This window comes from Pollicipes pollicipes, unplaced genomic scaffold (genome assembly GCF_011947565.3).
Source record: "Pollicipes pollicipes isolate AB1234 unplaced genomic scaffold, Ppol_2.1 Scaffold_3087;HRSCAF=3621_pilon_pilon_pilon, whole genome shotgun sequence".
NCBI classification, from domain to species: domain Eukaryota; kingdom Metazoa; phylum Arthropoda; class Thecostraca; order Pollicipedomorpha; family Pollicipedidae; genus Pollicipes; species Pollicipes pollicipes.
The window spans coordinates 9,714,378-9,732,389 of NW_023596225.1; the positions used below are offsets into that span (position 1 = coordinate 9,714,378).

At 55.0% G+C, this 18,012-nt stretch overlaps 2 protein-coding genes across 2 annotated transcripts; one reads left to right on the plus strand and one right to left on the minus strand.

The window, feature by feature from the left end:
- Positions 1-4,225: 4,225 nt before the first annotated feature.
- Rae1 (ribonucleic acid export 1) lies at positions 4,226-14,699 on the minus strand. The gene is made up of 7 exons (XM_037238853.1): positions 14,592-14,699; positions 12,594-12,877; positions 11,973-12,242; positions 11,197-11,422; positions 10,493-10,623; positions 9,608-9,802; positions 4,226-4,408 (listed from the first exon to the last, which is right to left on the minus strand). Exons 2-7 carry the CDS (start codon positions 12,783-12,785, stop codon positions 4,322-4,324), a joined length of 1,101 nt encoding a protein of 366 aa, XP_037094748.1. The 5' UTR covers positions 12,786-12,877; positions 14,592-14,699; the 3' UTR covers positions 4,226-4,321.
- Positions 14,700-14,988: 289 nt separating this feature from the next.
- Positions 14,989-17,736, plus strand: LOC119089350 (FAST kinase domain-containing protein 3, mitochondrial). The gene is made up of 3 exons (XM_037212019.1): positions 14,989-16,537; positions 17,218-17,589; positions 17,713-17,736. Exons 1-3 carry the CDS (start codon positions 15,095-15,097, stop codon positions 17,734-17,736), a joined length of 1,839 nt encoding a protein of 612 aa, XP_037067914.1. The 5' UTR covers positions 14,989-15,094.
- Positions 17,737-18,012: the final 276 nt, after the last annotated feature.

Consider the following 18,012-nt stretch of genomic DNA (forward strand, 5'->3'; position numbering starts at 1 on the left):
AACGCTACCTATGGAACAGATTGGGCAGTTATGTCAATCTAGCAGCAGATTGATATCCAATTGCCAGTTGGATATTGCGGGGCGTCTCGATTACCATGAAATTTGGTGTGCAGGGCCTTCTCAACACGCTGATTCCGAAAATCACTGCCTTTGGGGTGGAATTTTGCGTAATTTTCGAGTTATATGCTGCGTAACATCCCAATGTGATATTGCGGGGCGTCTCGATTGCCTCCAAATTTGGTATGCAGGGCCTTCTCAACACGCTGATTCCGAAAATCGCTGCCTTTGGGGTGGAATTTTGCGTAATTTTCGCGTTATACGCTGCGTAACATCCAAATGTGATATTGCGGTGTCTCGATTGCCTCCAAATTTGGTGTGCAGGGCCTTCTCAACACGCTGATTCCGAAAATCACTGCCTTTGGGGTGGATTTTGGCGTAATTTTCGAGTTATATGCTGCGTAACATCGCAATGTGATATTGCGGGGCGTCTCGGTTGCCTCCAAATTTGGTGTGCAGGGCCTTCCCAACACGCTGATTCCGAAAATCACTGCCTTTGGGGCGGAATTTTGCGTAATTTTCGAGTTATATGCCGCGTAACATAACAGTTGGATATTGCGGGACGTCTCGATTGCCTTGAAATTTGGTGTGCAGGGCCTTCTCAACACGCTGATTCCAAAAATCACTTCCTTTGGGGTGGAATTTTGCGTAATTTTCGAGTTATACGCCGCGCAGAATCCCAATGTGATATTGCGGGGCATCTCGAGTGCCTTGAAATTTGGTGTGCAGGGCCTGCTCAACACGCTGATTCCGAAGATCGAAGTGCAGCGTCTCCACCACGGTCAGCAGCAGCGGGCTGATGTGGCCGGCCAGTCAACAACATGGGCATGGCGTGCACAAGTAGCATGCGCTGTTCCACCAGCGTCACCAGCATCCTTGGGAGATAAGACAGATGGTGACATCACCCAAATCTTCATGCTCCAGCGGTGAGGCACGATTGGGTTTGATCACCAGCGACATCCTGTCAGTTTTTGGTCAGGACATAAAATGCCCGTGACTACGTCGGACTATTACCCCACCACCTTAAAGGTCAGAAAAGAAACAAAGGTGAAAGCGATGCCACTAGGTGATACCACCGAGTCAGTGATATCACATGCCACACATTTATCACTCACATGTCGCGAACTGACCTTCTCCAGTGAACTGATACGGACAGGCCCAAAGGCAAATTCCAGGACACACTCCAAAGCGCAACTGAGGTATCACGCGTCGTATAACTCGGAAATTACGCAAAATCCCACCCCAAAGGCTCTGATTTTTGGAATCAGCGTGTTGAGAAGGCCCTGCACACCAAATTTCAAGGCAATCGAGACGCCTCGCAATATCCAACTGGCAATTGAATATCAATCTGCTGCTAGATTGACAGACGTCAAGCCTAAGGCTATCAAACGACAAGCCTGGTCATGGAATGCAATACGCCACGAACGCCGCATGACATATAACCCCGTGTTATATCATCATACATGCAAAAATCGTACATTCTGATGAGGCTTAACTGTTCCAGGACTCGCTGCTCATTCCAGAAATGTGTGCGAATAGCGAAATGACGGATAATTTCTTCTCAGCCCAACGGGGAACCGCCAGCCGCACGCCACCAAAACATGGGCGCAAAATGACCACAGTAATCGGCGCGCCCTAAAGCCCCAATCAACAACAACGCCACCAAAACATGCTCACTATTCAAACTAATGGGTTGTGTATCAGTCAGCTGGCTAACTGAGAGGCCTCCGTGCCACTGACGTCATCAAATATGGTATACTTAACGTCATGCAGGCTTTGCTTCCAAACTACCCCTTTTCTCAAGCAAGCTCTATGTTGCCACTTTTTCGGACCGGGCGGTTTTACCTCGCTAGATAGCCTTGATTCGAACTAAGCGGGATCGAACTATCGACCGTTAATCCGACGTAAAACCGGTCTCTCCCATGTAAATGCACCTCGGCGAGAGGTTTACGTCGCATGATCCGTTCTGATCTTAATTCGAATTACCCTCTGCTGCCCGTGTAAACCGGGTATATAATCTCCCTTGGGTGGTGACCCGAGGCAGCCCGCGCCGCCGTCCGGCGGTCGGGCAGTCGGCACTCCCAGCCGCAGCCACGCATACAACGGCACGCGCACAGCCGCCGGGACGGTGCGCCAGCCGGACGCACGCAGTCCGCCGTATCCAGCCCAGCGTACGAGCCCAGGCGCCAAACCAACACCCTGCCGGGGTAGCACAATAGCACACAAATTCGCTATGATGCCGAGAACTGATTCACCGTCCCTAGGCATCCTACGTCACCAGCGGGTCAGAGGGGATATGCAAACTGACAAACAGAACATTGCCTCTCATAGCTAAACCTAAGTTAACCCAAATATGGCTACATGTGATTGGATGCCGTGTAATTCAGCACAATTACATACGTGCACACGGAAAAGATAACCTTGATCACGAACGTCTCTGAACCTCCTCAAATAAGGACGAAGTCGAATACATTGATTTTTACTGGCTAGTTACATGTCAACAGTTTTCGGCTCACCTGGAGCGTCGCCTGCAGGAAGAAAATATCCACAAATCTTCACAATTAGGTGTATCATTGGTTGTTACGGAAAATACCTTTGATCTCATCGACGCCGTCGATCAGGATTTTTTGAGCCACCGCACCTGTTCCGCAGAACACGGACCCGTTGCGGCTAAATACACAGTGTAGCCGACCTTCCTTCTCGTGCACCAACAGTTTGTTGAAAATGTCCCGTTTACTCTGCATCCGACTCTCACTTATAAACAGTTCACTGTCCTCCTGATTACCTTTCAGTAACATTCTGCTCTCATAGAGGTAATGTCCTAGAGACCCAGGACTTGGGCGGACGAACCTGCACCCTGGAGCCGATGCGGCGAACGTCCGCCAGTTCGCCCGAGTCTGCCTCCGCCCGTGGGGACACGCCGCATGACGTCACAGGCCGCCCGCCTCAGGTCCTCGGGCGGCCGTCAGCGGCGGAGCCAGGGCGAGGCGCGGGCGGAACCGACTTCCCTGACAAGGCGAGTTCGGGCGACTTCCACAGCATTTCTCCGAGCCCTGCTTCAGCTTGCATGTTTCTGATGATTTGCTTTGAGGCGTTATCTTGGTCGTTGAGTTTCCCACCAGGTCTCCTCGTTTGGATGCATGCGCTTCTAGGTCCGCTACTGTCTGTTCTAGTCTAGCTTTGACAGCTTCTAGCTTCTTTTCCATATATTTTATGCCCAGCGAAATTCTTTCGTGATCTCGGCCAAAATCGTTCCGCGGTGTGACATTTTCTTGCCTGATCAACTTCATAACTTCGTCAAATTTGGAAGCGAGCAGACTCCAACTAAATGAGCCGTGCGAGTCTCTCGACCTCTTCTTGCGCTGTCTCACCTCGCTGGTTTCTATCTTTTTTAGCATATCTTTAACTGTCTTGTCAGATCGGCTTGTCTTACTAGTCGTTTCATCAGGGTCAACAAACACGTCGCTGTCTCCATTCCTCCGCCAAGGTGTGACCCAGGGAGCGACTGTGTAGTCCTTTTCCACTTACCAGTTGCAGCGCTTGAAGGATCACCGGCTTCTGACGCCTCGGGCCACGGTCTGCTGATGAGAATGTGCCGAAATCACTTCTTTTCACCACATTATGTTGTTGCCGCCCCCAGCCGGCATGGGGTCTGGCCTGGGCACACATTGACACCGCGCCGACGCCACACGAAAAACTGCCGATCAGAGCCGTGCGGCGGAGCGCGCGAGAAGAGCAACGCCCGTCGAAGTTTTTAACAGAGCTCCTTCACGTGATCTGTATCTGACAAGCCACGTGCTATGGGCACCACGCAGGGAAAGAAAGCAGAAACGCGCGAAACAAGACCACCATCCGCATTTATTGGATCGGGATTCCCACAAGCCACCCATCCTCCCGGCCACGCTCGGCGCGATGCACGGCAGCACAAAATCAAAGGGCAGCGAAGCGGGCGGCGCGTGCCAGGCCTGACCACCGACACCACCAGCCGGAGCGGCACCCGCTCCGTCATGCGACAGGAGCCACCTGGCGGCCGCCGAGCGCACTAACACCAGCGTCAGGCGCCGCGCCGGCCTGAGTCTGCACCGCGGACCGCTGGCGGCGACACGGCGGGCGCGGACCGGCCAGCACACACTGCCGCGGCCGGCAGCGACCGCCGCTGGGGCGGAGGGCCGGCTGACCTGCCCGCCACGGGGAATGTACGCGCCACGCGAGCCGAGCGCCGCGCGCGACGGCCCGTGATGGCGCGGCTCCGGCGGCGGTACATCTATGTCTTGGTCCTTGGCTTCAGCTCTTCGAAGCAGGCGTGCAGGAAGATGTAGTTCTTATTCATCGGACTGTAGAATTCGTGGCCCTGCAAACGGATGAAGCGACGTGGCAATGATCCCGCTGAATCGACAGTCAGGAGTGGGGCTGCACACTACTCACGGACCGAAAGTCGAAGGGCATACTTTTCAACAGTTACCAGGGCGGCGTAGGGGGTATCTCGAAAAAAGACACAGGCTGTCCTTTTGTAATAATATGACGCATGTTGGCAAGTTTTTAGCTGTCTGTGTCTTCTCGTCTTCTGAGTCCCGCATGGCGCCAGCCAACATCGGGCACACGCATAGCCCCAGGTGTCAAAAGGTCGACTGCTCATTTGATCCGCGCTGGTTATGGCATACGCTCCACACAGGTTCCGTACATGTCAAGTGCCAAAACAAAATAAAACTAGCGCCACTGCGTGGCTGACACCAGCGTCGGTCTTGGAGATGCTGGTGAACATGTGCACCTGAGTTTCGGTTAAGCTGAAAACAAACGCCCTCCAAGGTACCAGGCGATCCTGGGGAAATATACATCAATCAATTGAGATGCATGACTGTTTGTTTTTGTCTGTCCTTGCTCGAGTTTTCTGATCAAGGCTCTCTGCTAACCATCGGGACTAAAAAGTAGCTTGACGATGTTTGGTATCTATTGGCTTGATTGCCTTACGAGCCTGCAATGTCTCATGTCACGACGAAATCGATAAACGACGCTGGTTCACTTCAAGGGGTCAGAGTTGACTGAGGGTATTTTTCATGATGCGTTGGGTGGCCTTTCTGTTCTTGTAGTAGATTGTAAGCGTAACCTTGTCGTTCTGGTTGGCTGGCTTAACGTTTTCAGATATTATTTGCCTGAGGATGCAATAGCCTGTCTTAAAACCATCAGACATGTTATTCCGATGGGACAGCTAGATTGGATTTGGGCTTTGTTTGATGGCGTCATGAAAAATAACCTCACGGCCAACTCTAGACCCCTGAAAAGAACTAACATCCTTCACTAATTTCGTTGTGACATAGGGGATTGCAGGCTCCTAAAGCAATCAAACCACGCGCCACTGCCACCAGACTTTCAAGGCGGTTGACGATGCACTTGGCTGACGGCTCTCCAAAAGAGCACGTGCAAAAAGAACACAGTCGGAACATCAACAGGGACGACCTCACCAGAAACACTGTCATTATAACATCATCATGAAACAGGAGGAGGCTTTTGTTCTGGAGGCTGTCACGGTCAAAACAGCGTCACCGGAACAGGAGGAGGCTTTATGTTCTGGAGGCTGTCACGGTCAAAACAGCGTCACCGGAACAGGAGGAGGCTTTATGTTCTGGAGGCTGTCACGGTCAAAACAGCGTCACCGGAACAGGAGGAGGCTTTATGTTCTGGAGGCTGTCACGGTCAAAACAGCGTCACCGGAACAGGAGGAGGCTTTTGTTCTGGAGGCTGTCACGGTCAAAACAGCGTCACCGGAACAGGAGGAGGCTTTATGTTCTGGAGGCTGTCACGATCAAAACATCGTCACCAGAACTACGCGAGCAAACCAACCCTCAGTCACCCTTCACCTCATTTAGGGACGATCGATACCCTCCGTAGACGGCAGATCTTACTATTCACCACGTGTTTTGCCGCTTGAATTCTTAAGCTTCTAAAAATGTCAACCGCCTTATTTAGACTGTCTACAATTTGGCGATTGAACTGAACTTGATTAGACCTAATTGTTATACCTAACTGTAATATGTAATCATATATTCGTCACTTGTATGCTGTGTGTGTGTGTGTAACTTTGAAAATGAATTATGCCATTCCTAAACGTTGGTACAATCAATCGATGTTCAACATCGGCGAGCCACTTTTTAGTCTCATTGGTGAACAGAGAACCAAAATAAGAAAACGAGCCAGCACAGAAAAAAGACTTATAAAATGTAGCCACGCCATAGTCTGTAACAGCACCTGCATATATATATATATATATATATATATATATATATATATATACTGAACGTATTATGGAGACGCATTACAGCCGTCTGCCACACTAGGACATTGAGTACCATCCTCGCATCATTGCTCGACATATGCCATTAACCAACAGCTCATTGCACACTTCAGGTAAGTTGTTTTCATCGCACAAACTAAAAATGTCCAATCATGGGAACCAGATGCCTCGCCCGCCTACATCAAGCGTCCGGATGACACCTGACAGTCGAAGATTGCCTTCACATCTATATATGCAATGATATATGCACAGGTAAAATAAATAATACATCCCTGATGAAATACACATGATGGAATCGGCCGCCGCAGTTTAGTGAATTACGTCATACAACCGCATCATCTATGCGACTGCGGCGCGCCAATGTAGCGGGTCAGCGTACAACGCGCCGCTCAGAGGCGTCCGCCGTGTGAGCGCCGCGCCTCCACAGCTGGCCAGAGGTCAGGCCAAACTCTCACAGATACGACAGTTACGGCGGCAGAGAACACCACAAAAAGGCAGTAATAGGTAACAGCCTGGCGACCGATCACTCCAACACGTTTATCACACATGTATGGCCCGCTAGGGGGGGGGGGGGGGGGGAACAGCCATCCAAACCTTGTCAAAATTAAACATTAGCCCTTAGCTGTTGATAGTGGGGACAAGGCGCACCAGAGCGGGATTTGGCGCTGAACATCGGGCCCGGTGACCCGAGTTCGGTCCTGTGGCCAGGTGCCGGGGCGCGGGGAGAGGGCCGCGCGTCACGGTCCTGTGGCCAGGTGCCGGGGTCCGGGGAGGGGAGAGGGCCGCGCGTCACGGTCCTGTGGCCAGGTGCCGGGGTCCGGGGAGAGGGCCGCGCGTCACGGTCCTGTGGCCAGGTGCCGGGGTCCGGGGAGAGGGCCGCGCGTCACGGTCCTGTGGCCAGGTGCCGGGGTCCGGGGAGGGGAGAGGGCCGCGCGTCAAGGTCCTGTGGCCAGGTGCCGGGGAGAGGGCCGCGTGTCACGGTCCTGTGGCCAGGTGCCGGGGTCCGGGGAGAGGGCCGCGCGTCACGGTCCTGTGGCCAGGTGCCGGGGTCCGGGAGGGGAGAGGGCCGCGCGTCACGGTCCTGTGGCCAGGTGCCGGGGTCCGGGGGAGGGGCCGCGGTCACGGTCCTGTGGCCAGGTGCCGGGGTCCGGGGAGGGGAGAGGGCCGCGCGTCACGGTCCTGTGGCCAGGTGCCGGGGCCGGGGAGAGGGCCGCGCGTCACGGTCCTGTGGCCAGGTGCCGGGGTCCGGGGAGAGGGCCGCGCGTCACGGTCCTGTGGCCAGGTGCCGGGGCACGGGGAGAGGGCCGCGCGTCACGGTCCTGTGGCCAGGTGCCGGGGTCCGGGGAGAGGGCCGCGCGTCACGGTCCTGTGGCAAGGTGCCGGGGTCCGGGGAGAGGGCCGCGCCGTCACGGTCCTGTGGCCAGGTGCCGGGGTCCGGGGAGAGGGCCGGTGCTCACGGCTCCTGTGGCCAGGTGCCGGGGTCCGGGGGAGAGGGCCCCGCGCGTCCGGTCTGTGGCCAGGTGCCGGGTCCGGGGAGAGGGCCGCGCGTCACGGTCCTGTGGCCAGGTGCCGGGGCACGGGGAGAGGGCCGCGCGTCACGGTCCTGTGGCCAGGTGCCGGGGTCCGGGGAGAGGGCCGCGTGTCACGGTCCTGTGGCCAGGTGCCGGGGTCCGGGGAGGGGAGAGGGCCGCGCGTCACGGCCCTGTGGCCAGGTGCCGGGGTCCGGGGAGGGGAGAGGGTCGCGCGTCAAGGTCCTGTGGCAAGGTGCCGGGGTCCGTGGAGAGGGCCGCGCGTCACGGTCCTGTGGCCGGGTACCGGGGTACGGCGAGGGGCGCTTCGGTGATACCAGAGTCCCGACAACCGGCGACAAATTAAGATCACATTGGATCATTTCAAATGTGAACAGCGGAAGACCCGGGGAATCCGTTCGTGGCCACCTGTGAGAAAATCAATTCGAAAAAGGTTCCAGATACCGAGCTGGAACGATAAAGGACGTGGGTCACAAATGGCTGCGCAGGAATGTGATTGGGAGTCCGTCTGTTGCGCGTTCGAGGAAGTAAGTGCCATAACGTTAACAATTATCCGCCAGTAACGCTGCAATATTGGCAAGCCATTCGCCCCTCCACCCATGTTCCCAGCCTGGAACTGCGCTGCAGTTTATCACAGAGCTGGCGTCGCACTTGAGCACGAGACCGTGTTTGCGCCCGATTCTGACCAGTCCAAGTCCCGCCCATTTTCTCAGAAGACACGCCCTGTTGACGGCTCGCCGAGGGCAGAGTTCCCACCAATGTGATGGCACGACACAGACGCGAGTCACCAGCGAGCAACGGGAAATGGCGCGGGCTAGCGAGGCAGGAGACGTGACATGACACCGCCTGACACATGACATGCCACATGACACGACCATGCCACATGCCACGATATGCCACCTGACACGACGCGGCATGACACATGACACGACGTGACACGACATGAAACGATTTGACACGACGTACCACGGCGTGGTACCCAATGACGCACACGTTGCGGCTCCCGCGGTCCGAATTTCCGGCTTTTACAAAGCTGTTTCAAGGGCGAGGAAAACCAGTCCTATTCATTTCATGCCCAACGCTTGGACACAACCCGTGGAAAGGCCGTGACGGGCACAATATACTGGCGACAAGCGCGCCAACGACGCACCAGGCGCCTTACAGGCTGCTTTATGTTCATCGCCTCGCCCGAGCCCTTCCGGTCGTCACCGGCGGCGCGGGACGGCCTGGCTGCCCACAAGGCTGGGCCGAGGCTCAGTCCGCGTGTGGCCTCTTCCGGTCACGCCGTGCCTCACACCCCGCTGCTGACAACCCTCCATTGTCTGGGGCGATATTTCACCCGTCCCATTCAGGTCTTGCATAGCAACAATTTGCCCACATCGGGGTAATATGACGCCTGACCATTTTAAATCCAGCCATTCACGTCTGAAACGACTGCCAAACCCACCTATGCATCAGAACCGAGCGCATCGTACTGCATCCCAGCTTCCACGACAAAAAAGACGCCAAGATAACCGACGGTGGACAAAAAGCCGTCTCTGGCAGAGAGTGCTGCGCCAATGCACCCCGCATTGCCGAACGCAGAGCGGCACCAGCGCCACCTGGGCGGCGACAGGCGAGGCCCGAGTCACCTACTGCCGCCGGCCGGTCCGGCCGTGTTCACGAGACGGCGGCGCAGTAGGCCGCGTGGCAGTCTCGCCACCTGGCCCACGGTGAGCGGGGCCTTGCTCACCTTGGACCAGTCGTAGCTGACGGCGTAGGCGAAGATCTGGCCGGTGTGGTTGAAGGCGCACTTGGTGATGGGCTGCTCCATCATCTCGGACGTCTTCAGCTTGGTCCTGGCGTCCTTGTCCCAGTAGCTGAAGCGGCCGTCGGAGCCGACGGTGGCCAGCGTGCCGTGCACCGGGTGGAAGCGGATGTCGTTCACCTGTGGACCAGCCGCGGGCCGCGTCACACACTGGCAACAGGCTCGTGGGCGTCAAGGTCACTTCTGCGTCCGACGAGCGCGGACGCCCGGGCGGCCAGGGTGGCCATTAGCCCAGGATCCCCCTAAAAATCCCCCCAGGATCCCCCTACTTCAATAGATCAGTTCCTCATACTTAATGAGCCTTGACGACCATGCAGTGGGCAGTCCTTTCATGGAATCACATAAATAAGATGACCGCGCCCAGCCCTTCTGATTCGGTATGCGCATCTGGTTCGCCTTTCACTCAGGTACATAGCGTTGCTGAACAACGCGTGGGGTGCTCTTGGAAGGAAATGAAAGCGAACACTGCTTCCAGCAAGAAGGGTTACAGAAATACGTCCGAAAAACCTTCAGATCAAAAGCCAACTAAACGTTTGGTTACCAATAACTGGCGTAACACGAGAACTGATTAGGTCACCAATCCTGGTTAAAACAGTCCACTAAAATTTCCCACAGGCTTTGGAAAATATAACTTCTGAACCATGTTACCACTAAACCAGCAGAGAAGTTCCCGTCCAACAGATAATTCTGGCTTCGGTCTTTCATTCAAACGGACCGACGAACTACTGATGCAGCACGTAGCGCCATGCCCCAGTCGCCCCCCCCCCTCGGCCAGCCACACACGCGCGGCCGCGCCGGTACGGCACCCACCGAGAAGATGTCCTGGTAACCGTTGTTTGTGCCGTTGGAGCGGTGACACTTGAAGGTGAAGTTGTCCTTTGGGTTGGTGGGGTTCACGTACTGGATGGCCACGCGACCCTCCACACTGCCGATGGCGTAGCCTGGGGGCACGTCAAATAACCACTGCGCGTCTTGGAAACCAGGGGCATGCCGCCACACGGTTAGAAGGTGCCCCGGGGAGACGCGACGGTGGCAATGACGTCGGCGGCGAACATTGGGCGTGCCGTGGTGCGAAGTGGGGTATGCGGACGCGTTCGCCTCGGGCCTGTGCCGTATTCAACATTCACACCCCACTCGCCGTCCACCAAACCGGGACAGCCACCAATGACCGAAGACACATTGGCCTGTTGGGCACTGGCTAGAAATGAATTGCCACACCGATAAGCTTATACGCGATGAAATGCTAATATTTAGTGGCAGCAGGCAGCCCTAAAGTGACCAGTTCCGAGCATGTCAGCTGCATACCATACAGCCACTGCGCTATCTGTATGGTATGTAGTTCAGCTGCACAGTACACGCAAATCGCGTTTTGCGCAGTTTCTCCACACGTAGCTCTAGATCGCTCTTCGTCCACAACGCCCAGACTGCCCCCAACCGCTGGCTGGCTAGGTGGGTGGCTGGTTGGGGGGGGGGGGGGGGGGAAGAGGCACGGAAGAAGACTCGGCGCCACCCACCGGTGGGCCGATTCATCTTGTCGCGGAAGATGGCGATGCAGCGGTGCTGATAGCGCAGCGACGACTCCTGCGTCTTGAACTGCTGCGGCTGGCCCTCCAGCTGGTAGACGACGATGCCACGGTTGGCCGTGCTCACCACAGCCATCGGGTAGTCGACGTCGGCGCAGTAGCACCGCTCCGGCAGTGCGATCGACAGCATCGGGTTCGGCGAGCGCGTGTCCCAGAACTGAAACACGCCGCGGGTGCTGCGGTGGGAGCCTGGTGGCAGGGGTGGGAGGGGGGGGGGGGGGGAGCAAAACGCAGAAGCGAAGACCCGGCACGCCGCAGGCGAATCGAGGACAAGGGATGAGCCACTCAAACAGAGTGCGGCACCGCCAAACCAGCACCGCCAGCAAAAGCCGACCACACCGCGCACTATAACATGGGACTGCAGCCATGCCCCCGAAGGCTTAGAACGGTCACATATCTTGTCATAATTACGAGATGTCCTATCGTCGCCCATGAGCACTACCAGATTTCCTTACATTTACCATGTCCTAATCTCCCCCAATCTCCAGTTCCTGATGTACGCTCCAGCTGCCGTCGATTCACCCCTCGACTCAGTTGGCCATCAAGCTGGAACAAGGCCGTTGCCGATCGTGGCAGATACCCTATACGCCGCCCGCAGCCGCCATCACCATCGCCACCTCTACCATTTTCGCCGCGTGGCTGACAAAAACTGCCGCGCATGGGACTCGAACCCACGACCCTCGCCCTGCCGCTGTCGCGCCGCCCACCTTGAGCGTCTTGTCCCAGGAGCCAGTCATGATGGCCGTGTAGTTGGGCGCCTTCACCCAGTGCACGGTCTTGACGGGCGCGTCGTGCTGCGCCACCTGGATCGTCTGGTTGCTGGCCAGGTCCCAGCAGCGCACGGTGTTGTCGCAGCCCGACATGAACACCTTGGTGCCGTCGTCGGCCCAGGCCACGTCCAGCACGGGACCCTGCATCGCCTGCTGAGCCTTGGGCGTCGTCTTGCCGCTGGTTTGGTCGATCTCCCAGCAGCGCACCTGCCGGCCGACCACCGCCATGGTGACGATGGCGATGGCTGGAGCTTGGGAGCACCGTGAAGACACCTCTGGCGGCCGATGTAAGGCGTTACTCCGTTAACAAGGAGCGGTCAAGAGCGATCGATGGCAGGAAGCAGGTGTGGGCCTGTTGCTGTTCGTTAGTTTTTTGGATGTGTCAGCTGACGAGACCATAATGATGAGGCTTGGCAGACAGTTCCAGTCAAGTTACGACTGCGTAATTATAAAGGAAAGTAAATTTTAGTGCAATATTATCTTATTCAATGGGTACACCATGCACAATCCCAAGTGCGTCATACTTATTGCGCTGCCACCACCAGCTGCCAGTCTCACGTTATTATCCCAGCTGCCAGCCACGAGGAAGGTCTGCGGGATGGCCGGCGGCGAGAACTCCAGGCAGGAGACGGAGTCGTCGGGCGGCGACACCACCTCGATGTCCTTCATCGGGTTAGCGGCGGTGGTGGCGGCCGCGGCGCCGAACACCGAGCCCGAGCCGCCCAGCCCGCCGGCGCCGAACATGGTCATAGCCGGCCGCGCGCGCCCTCAGCCCAGCCGACACCCGGCCGTGTCACGTGGCGCGCTGCAGGGATCCGGCACGGCAGGGGCCTCGTCACGCTCTGGGAACAGGCCCAGTGGCCACATAGTGGTCATGTGGACACAGCTATAAAGGAAGAATGACGCTCTGCTCGAGATTCCACCACCCACTAATACTGCTTCCCTGGGGAATGCTTGTTGGCCTTCAATAGTGCCTGATTTTAGCATTGATAATAACCTAAAGGGAATGTTGTACATTTAAAGATATTAATGCAAGCATCAGATGTGATGAAACAAGCTCATTTATAGCCATATAATTTATCAGTAATAAATATGCTCCTCAATATGTTGTTGCTTAATCACGTCACCATATATTGCACAACATTGGTTGAGAGTCAACTGCCAACTGTTATATCTGGCGATTGTGCTCATGAGCACCAGATATGAGTGACTCAGCACTTGTACTTTCTTGGCCTTGATCATCGCACCACTAATGAAATTAAATGACACTTGCATTATGTTATTGCAGCAGCATGGATGCTTGCATGACTTTGAAACAGTCTGCTAAATAACCTGCACAGCACTGCAGATGTGTTGCTCAGAAAGTAGAGGGCTCAGGTCTTGAGAAGAACAGGACTGTGCACTGCAAAAAATGATCTTCAAGATGGCTAATTAAGTCAAGCAGCAGGATATCCCTGGATAAAAGACTCATATCCTTTCTTTTGAACAGCAAAACAGTGGCAGACAATCCTCCACACACTTTGAGGTATTAGGATATAACTACATCTAACATTGTTACTTGGAATTTGATTAGGAAATAATTAAAAAGAGAAAAAATTAAAACCAAACTTGTCTTGTAAAATAAAATTCATGAAAACCTCAAAGCTCCATCCCTGCAGCCACCTGCTGTGAATTATTCTTCAAGCAGCATCAAACAAGACTGTTTTCCAACAATGAGGGCTACCTTTCTAACTGGGTTGCATGCTTTAGTACTGAACAGCTTTAACATGCAATATTTTTCTCAACATCTGAAAATAAATATCCAATGCTTTAAACTACTTAGGTGGCTAGGTCAAAGCAAACAAACCTGCAGCCACTTCTACCTGGAAAGAGCAATGATCATTCACCAGTTATTGCTTAGAAATTTGATTCAAGAAGATTCACATAAAATGTTTTGAGTAGCTATCCATTTTTTACCTGATGTAGCATTTCAATGGGCACACCATGTTTTGTAAGCAGACTGCAAGCAGGCAGCCTGCCATGAGCAACTTAATGATGCTTTTTACAGCATTTATCCATGCAGCCTGATAACAATTCATATACTCATATGTGTTAACATAAATAGTGTACCATGCAAATCATAACATACAATTTATAAAGCAACTTGGGCCTGTGACATTCCATCTCATCAATGTCAACCAAATATTGGCACAGGCAACAAATGACATCAGCACAATTCAAAGCATTCCAACACATTAACAATAACCAAGGTATTCAATCCTTATTTTTGAAAATTTGTGACAAAGGGCACTCACAGGTCAGGCACATGTTATGGGTGCAGCCTTCACCACTTGCTAGCAGCAGCATTGCACCAATGTAACCATATAACCATGCAAACACATATTTGGAAGCACAAAATACATGATTCAACCTGCCCCCATACAGCAATAAACATCCGGTTTAATAACGGCCATAACTTGTTTGACTGACAAGAACTGGCGCGCACTGCTGCACGCCACCAACCAGCCACCTACTTGCGGTTCCACGCAATGCACACACAAAAAGAAAAATACTTACTGCTAAGCTGCAGTAGTTCGCGCCCGGTTTCGTCAATGTACAAGACTGCTTCGCTGACTTCAGTGACGAAAGGCCCGTCTTCCGCGCGGAACCCCCGTAACAACGCGCGCCACACAGGATTTTGGGTATGTATATGCTTCCTCTTTAAAGCAGTCCTGCACGACTTTTTGTCTAAACCGCGCCATACATGTCGTCTTCAATGGCATTGTGTTCGACTTATGCGTGCGCGCAAATCATACCACATTTAACCCAATTGTAACACAAAATGTTTAAATTTCTAGCGACTGATTGGTGGTAGCTCTTGTTCGGGCTATTGGATACCGTGTACACAGCTATTGAGCAGCGCTTACGTAATATTCGTCTTAGAAATGAGCATGGTGCAGAATTACGTAAATAACGCTGGTGGCTGGCAGTGGTTGTGGGTATTTACGGTGGGCTCGCAATCGCGAGCATTCCAGTGACGTTCTTGCCAAGTGACATTGGCTGTCCTTTCCCGTTTCAGTATGCTTGGAAGAAGGTTATTTAAGTTCAAACCTCGTGTGAGCCAGGTGAGAAGCCTGCTGAAGCCATCGAAGGAGTTTGGAAACTCCATAATATTGCTGCAGGATGGACATTTTGTGCAAGAACTTCCTGTGCTGGTGCGGCATACCAGCGATCATTCATTCATCATGGGAAACTTCGGCCCTGACCATACTCCACCAGCAATTCCCTCATTGACAGATGTGAATATAGATGTGGGTGGCTCTGGACAAGTTGACATAGAGTGCTGTGCAATCACGGATTGTGAAAAAGAATTTGTTGATGCGCTCGAGAGGACAGAGAGGGTTAGACACATTTACAGTCTTCTTGAAACTGCGACCATTGATGGTGTGACTCCATTTGTGGCACTGCAATCACTGATACAGATTGCCCATTTGGAAAGTAGAGAGGATGAGGCTGAATTGGAGAAAATGTTTGCAAGGCAAGCTGTAATTCAAAAGCTGATGACAACCATTCTTGATGGAAATGATAATGAGTCTTTAGTGAACACATTCATATTCATGAAAGACCTCAAGCCACTTGGAAGTCTTTCTGCCCTGTGTGAACAGCTGAAGGCACACTGTATTGACAAGGGAGCATCTGGAAAATTAAGCATCCAGCAAATTGCAAGGCTCATCAAGGGTCTGGACTCAGTGTATGGTCCCAAGTCTGCCATAGCTGACCAGCTTTGGCAGGGAATCAAGACCCAGGCATCTCAGATAGATGAGTCAAACATCAGTGAGGTGTGCTCAGTCCTCCCTCTCCTGAAGCAGAGCAGCAAGGTGGTGTTCCATGCTGTCATGAAGCAGCTGCCAGGGTTCTGGTGGAAGCTCTCCCCACACTCTGCCTGCTCGGTGATGGACTCTCTGTATGCCTCTCGCCTGAGCTCGCCTGAGCTCTGCCGTATCCTCGTGCGCTGGACCTCCCTGGCGCTGCACCAACTGAGTGAAGAGCACCTGCAGGTGGTGCTGGCCTTCTTCTCGTGGGCCGACCACTGCGACGACACCCTGCAGCGTGCGGTCGAGCGCTACTGCCACGCGCGCGGCCGCGAGCCTCTGCGCCCGGCCACCGTCGCCGCCGTCGCTAACTTCGCGCTGCGCTTCAACGTCTGCTCGGACGTCCTTCTGGAGACAGTCAGCGACCAATTTGTGGCGCATCAGGCGCGCTACGGCGCGGCGGAGGCGGCGGCGGCGCCGGCGCAGGCGCGGCGGCTGCTGCGCGCGGTGCGACCGCCGCCGGCCGATGTGGCGGCCGTGGTGCGCGCGCTCGGAAATCTGGACCACCACCCGCGGGATCGACTCGGCTTCTTCGCGGCAGTCGAGAGTCGGCTGGCTGATGTGTTCGCCGCGCTGGACGCCGAGGACGTGCTGGACATCTGCCTGGCCTGTGTCTATCTTAAGCGCTACCCCCTTAACTTCTTCCGTCAGGTGAGGTTACCGTTTGGCGACGCGTGTAACCTTTCAGGGGATGAGACCCATCTAAGTCTTTCTATGTGATGCCTAGAGCAGGCAATAGTAGTGATCATTAAATCAGTTTTAACCCTCGCTAATTAGAGTAATGCGAGTATTTCCCGTTGGTTTGAATGTCTGTGCATGAATGTTTGTTATGTTGCCATTACTTACGTTATATAAAAACATCGGCCCGCGCACCATAACAGTATGGACGCGAATGCCGCCACGCCCTCTCTTAACACATTAATAGGATGGACCTACTGCTGATCGGTGACACTTCTTAATTCTTTTTTTGCTCGTGGTTTAAGTGAGTAGCTTTCCGTAGGCTGGGGCCAACGTTTTGCGAAAATATTGCAATGTGAAGGTTAAACAGCGCATAGCTAACAAAGAGGCCAGTGCACCAGATCAGTTGGGGATGTTGCGACGGTCAGTACACCAGATCAGTTGGGGATGCTGCGACATGTCCATAGCTACACAATCAGCTATCGCTGGGCCTAGTATCTTGAAATAATTAAATCATGCGCCCATGTTCGGCTTGCGTGTGTGTGGAGTGTAGGCTTCCGGTTGGCAGTTCCCGTGACTGGGACAGATTTCATTTCTCGTGATTCAGAGACGGCCCCCAAGCGCCGCCCCATGACACGCCGCCTCCCCGCCAGGTGTTTAACCCGCTGTTCCTGGGGCGGCTGTCTCCGTCGGACGGCGCGGCGCAGCGGCTGCGCACCAAGCTGGGCGTGCTGGACGCCGCGCTGACGGCCGAGTGCCCCGGCTACCGGGGGCCCATGCTGCCGCGCGACATGAGCGCACGCAGTGTGCTGCGCGACGCGCGCGCCTCCCGGCTGGCGCACGCACTGCTGCCGCACCTGCAGGCGGTGGCGGGTGTGAGCGAGGTGGCGGCGGCGCAGCTGCTGCCGCAGCTGCCACTGCACCCGCTGTACGTGCCGGACCTGAGCTGCCGCCGGGCCGACGGACGCCGGCTCTGCCTCTTCCTGAACGCGCCCGAGCTGTACGGCCGCGGCGGCGGCCGGCTGGTGGGCGCCGTCCAGCTACGCCGCCGACAGCTGGCGCGGCTCGGCCGCTCGGCCGTCGACCTGCCGCTGCAGCAGCTGGCGCAGCTGGTGGTGCACCCGGCGCTGCTGCGTCGCCGCCTGGAGGAGGCCGTGGCCGCGGCTGACTGATGCCGGGGGGCGCGCGTGGCAGGACTGGGGTGGACGGCGAGCCGGGGCGCGGCGCCGGACGGGCTGTGCAGAGCCGGGACTTGTGATATGTGATCCGGGGAATGAGACAGTGACTGCAGTTTAGTGTTGTCACATGCGTTTTGGTGGGAGCAGCGGCGTCTTCCCCCCGCTTAGCATGCCTTTTTGTGTGTCTAGTCGTCAGCTGTGCAATGATGGGTGGTTAGCCTCGCCCGTCAAAGTGTGTTGTTATGCAAACATCCGTGCAGAGTCAGTCTT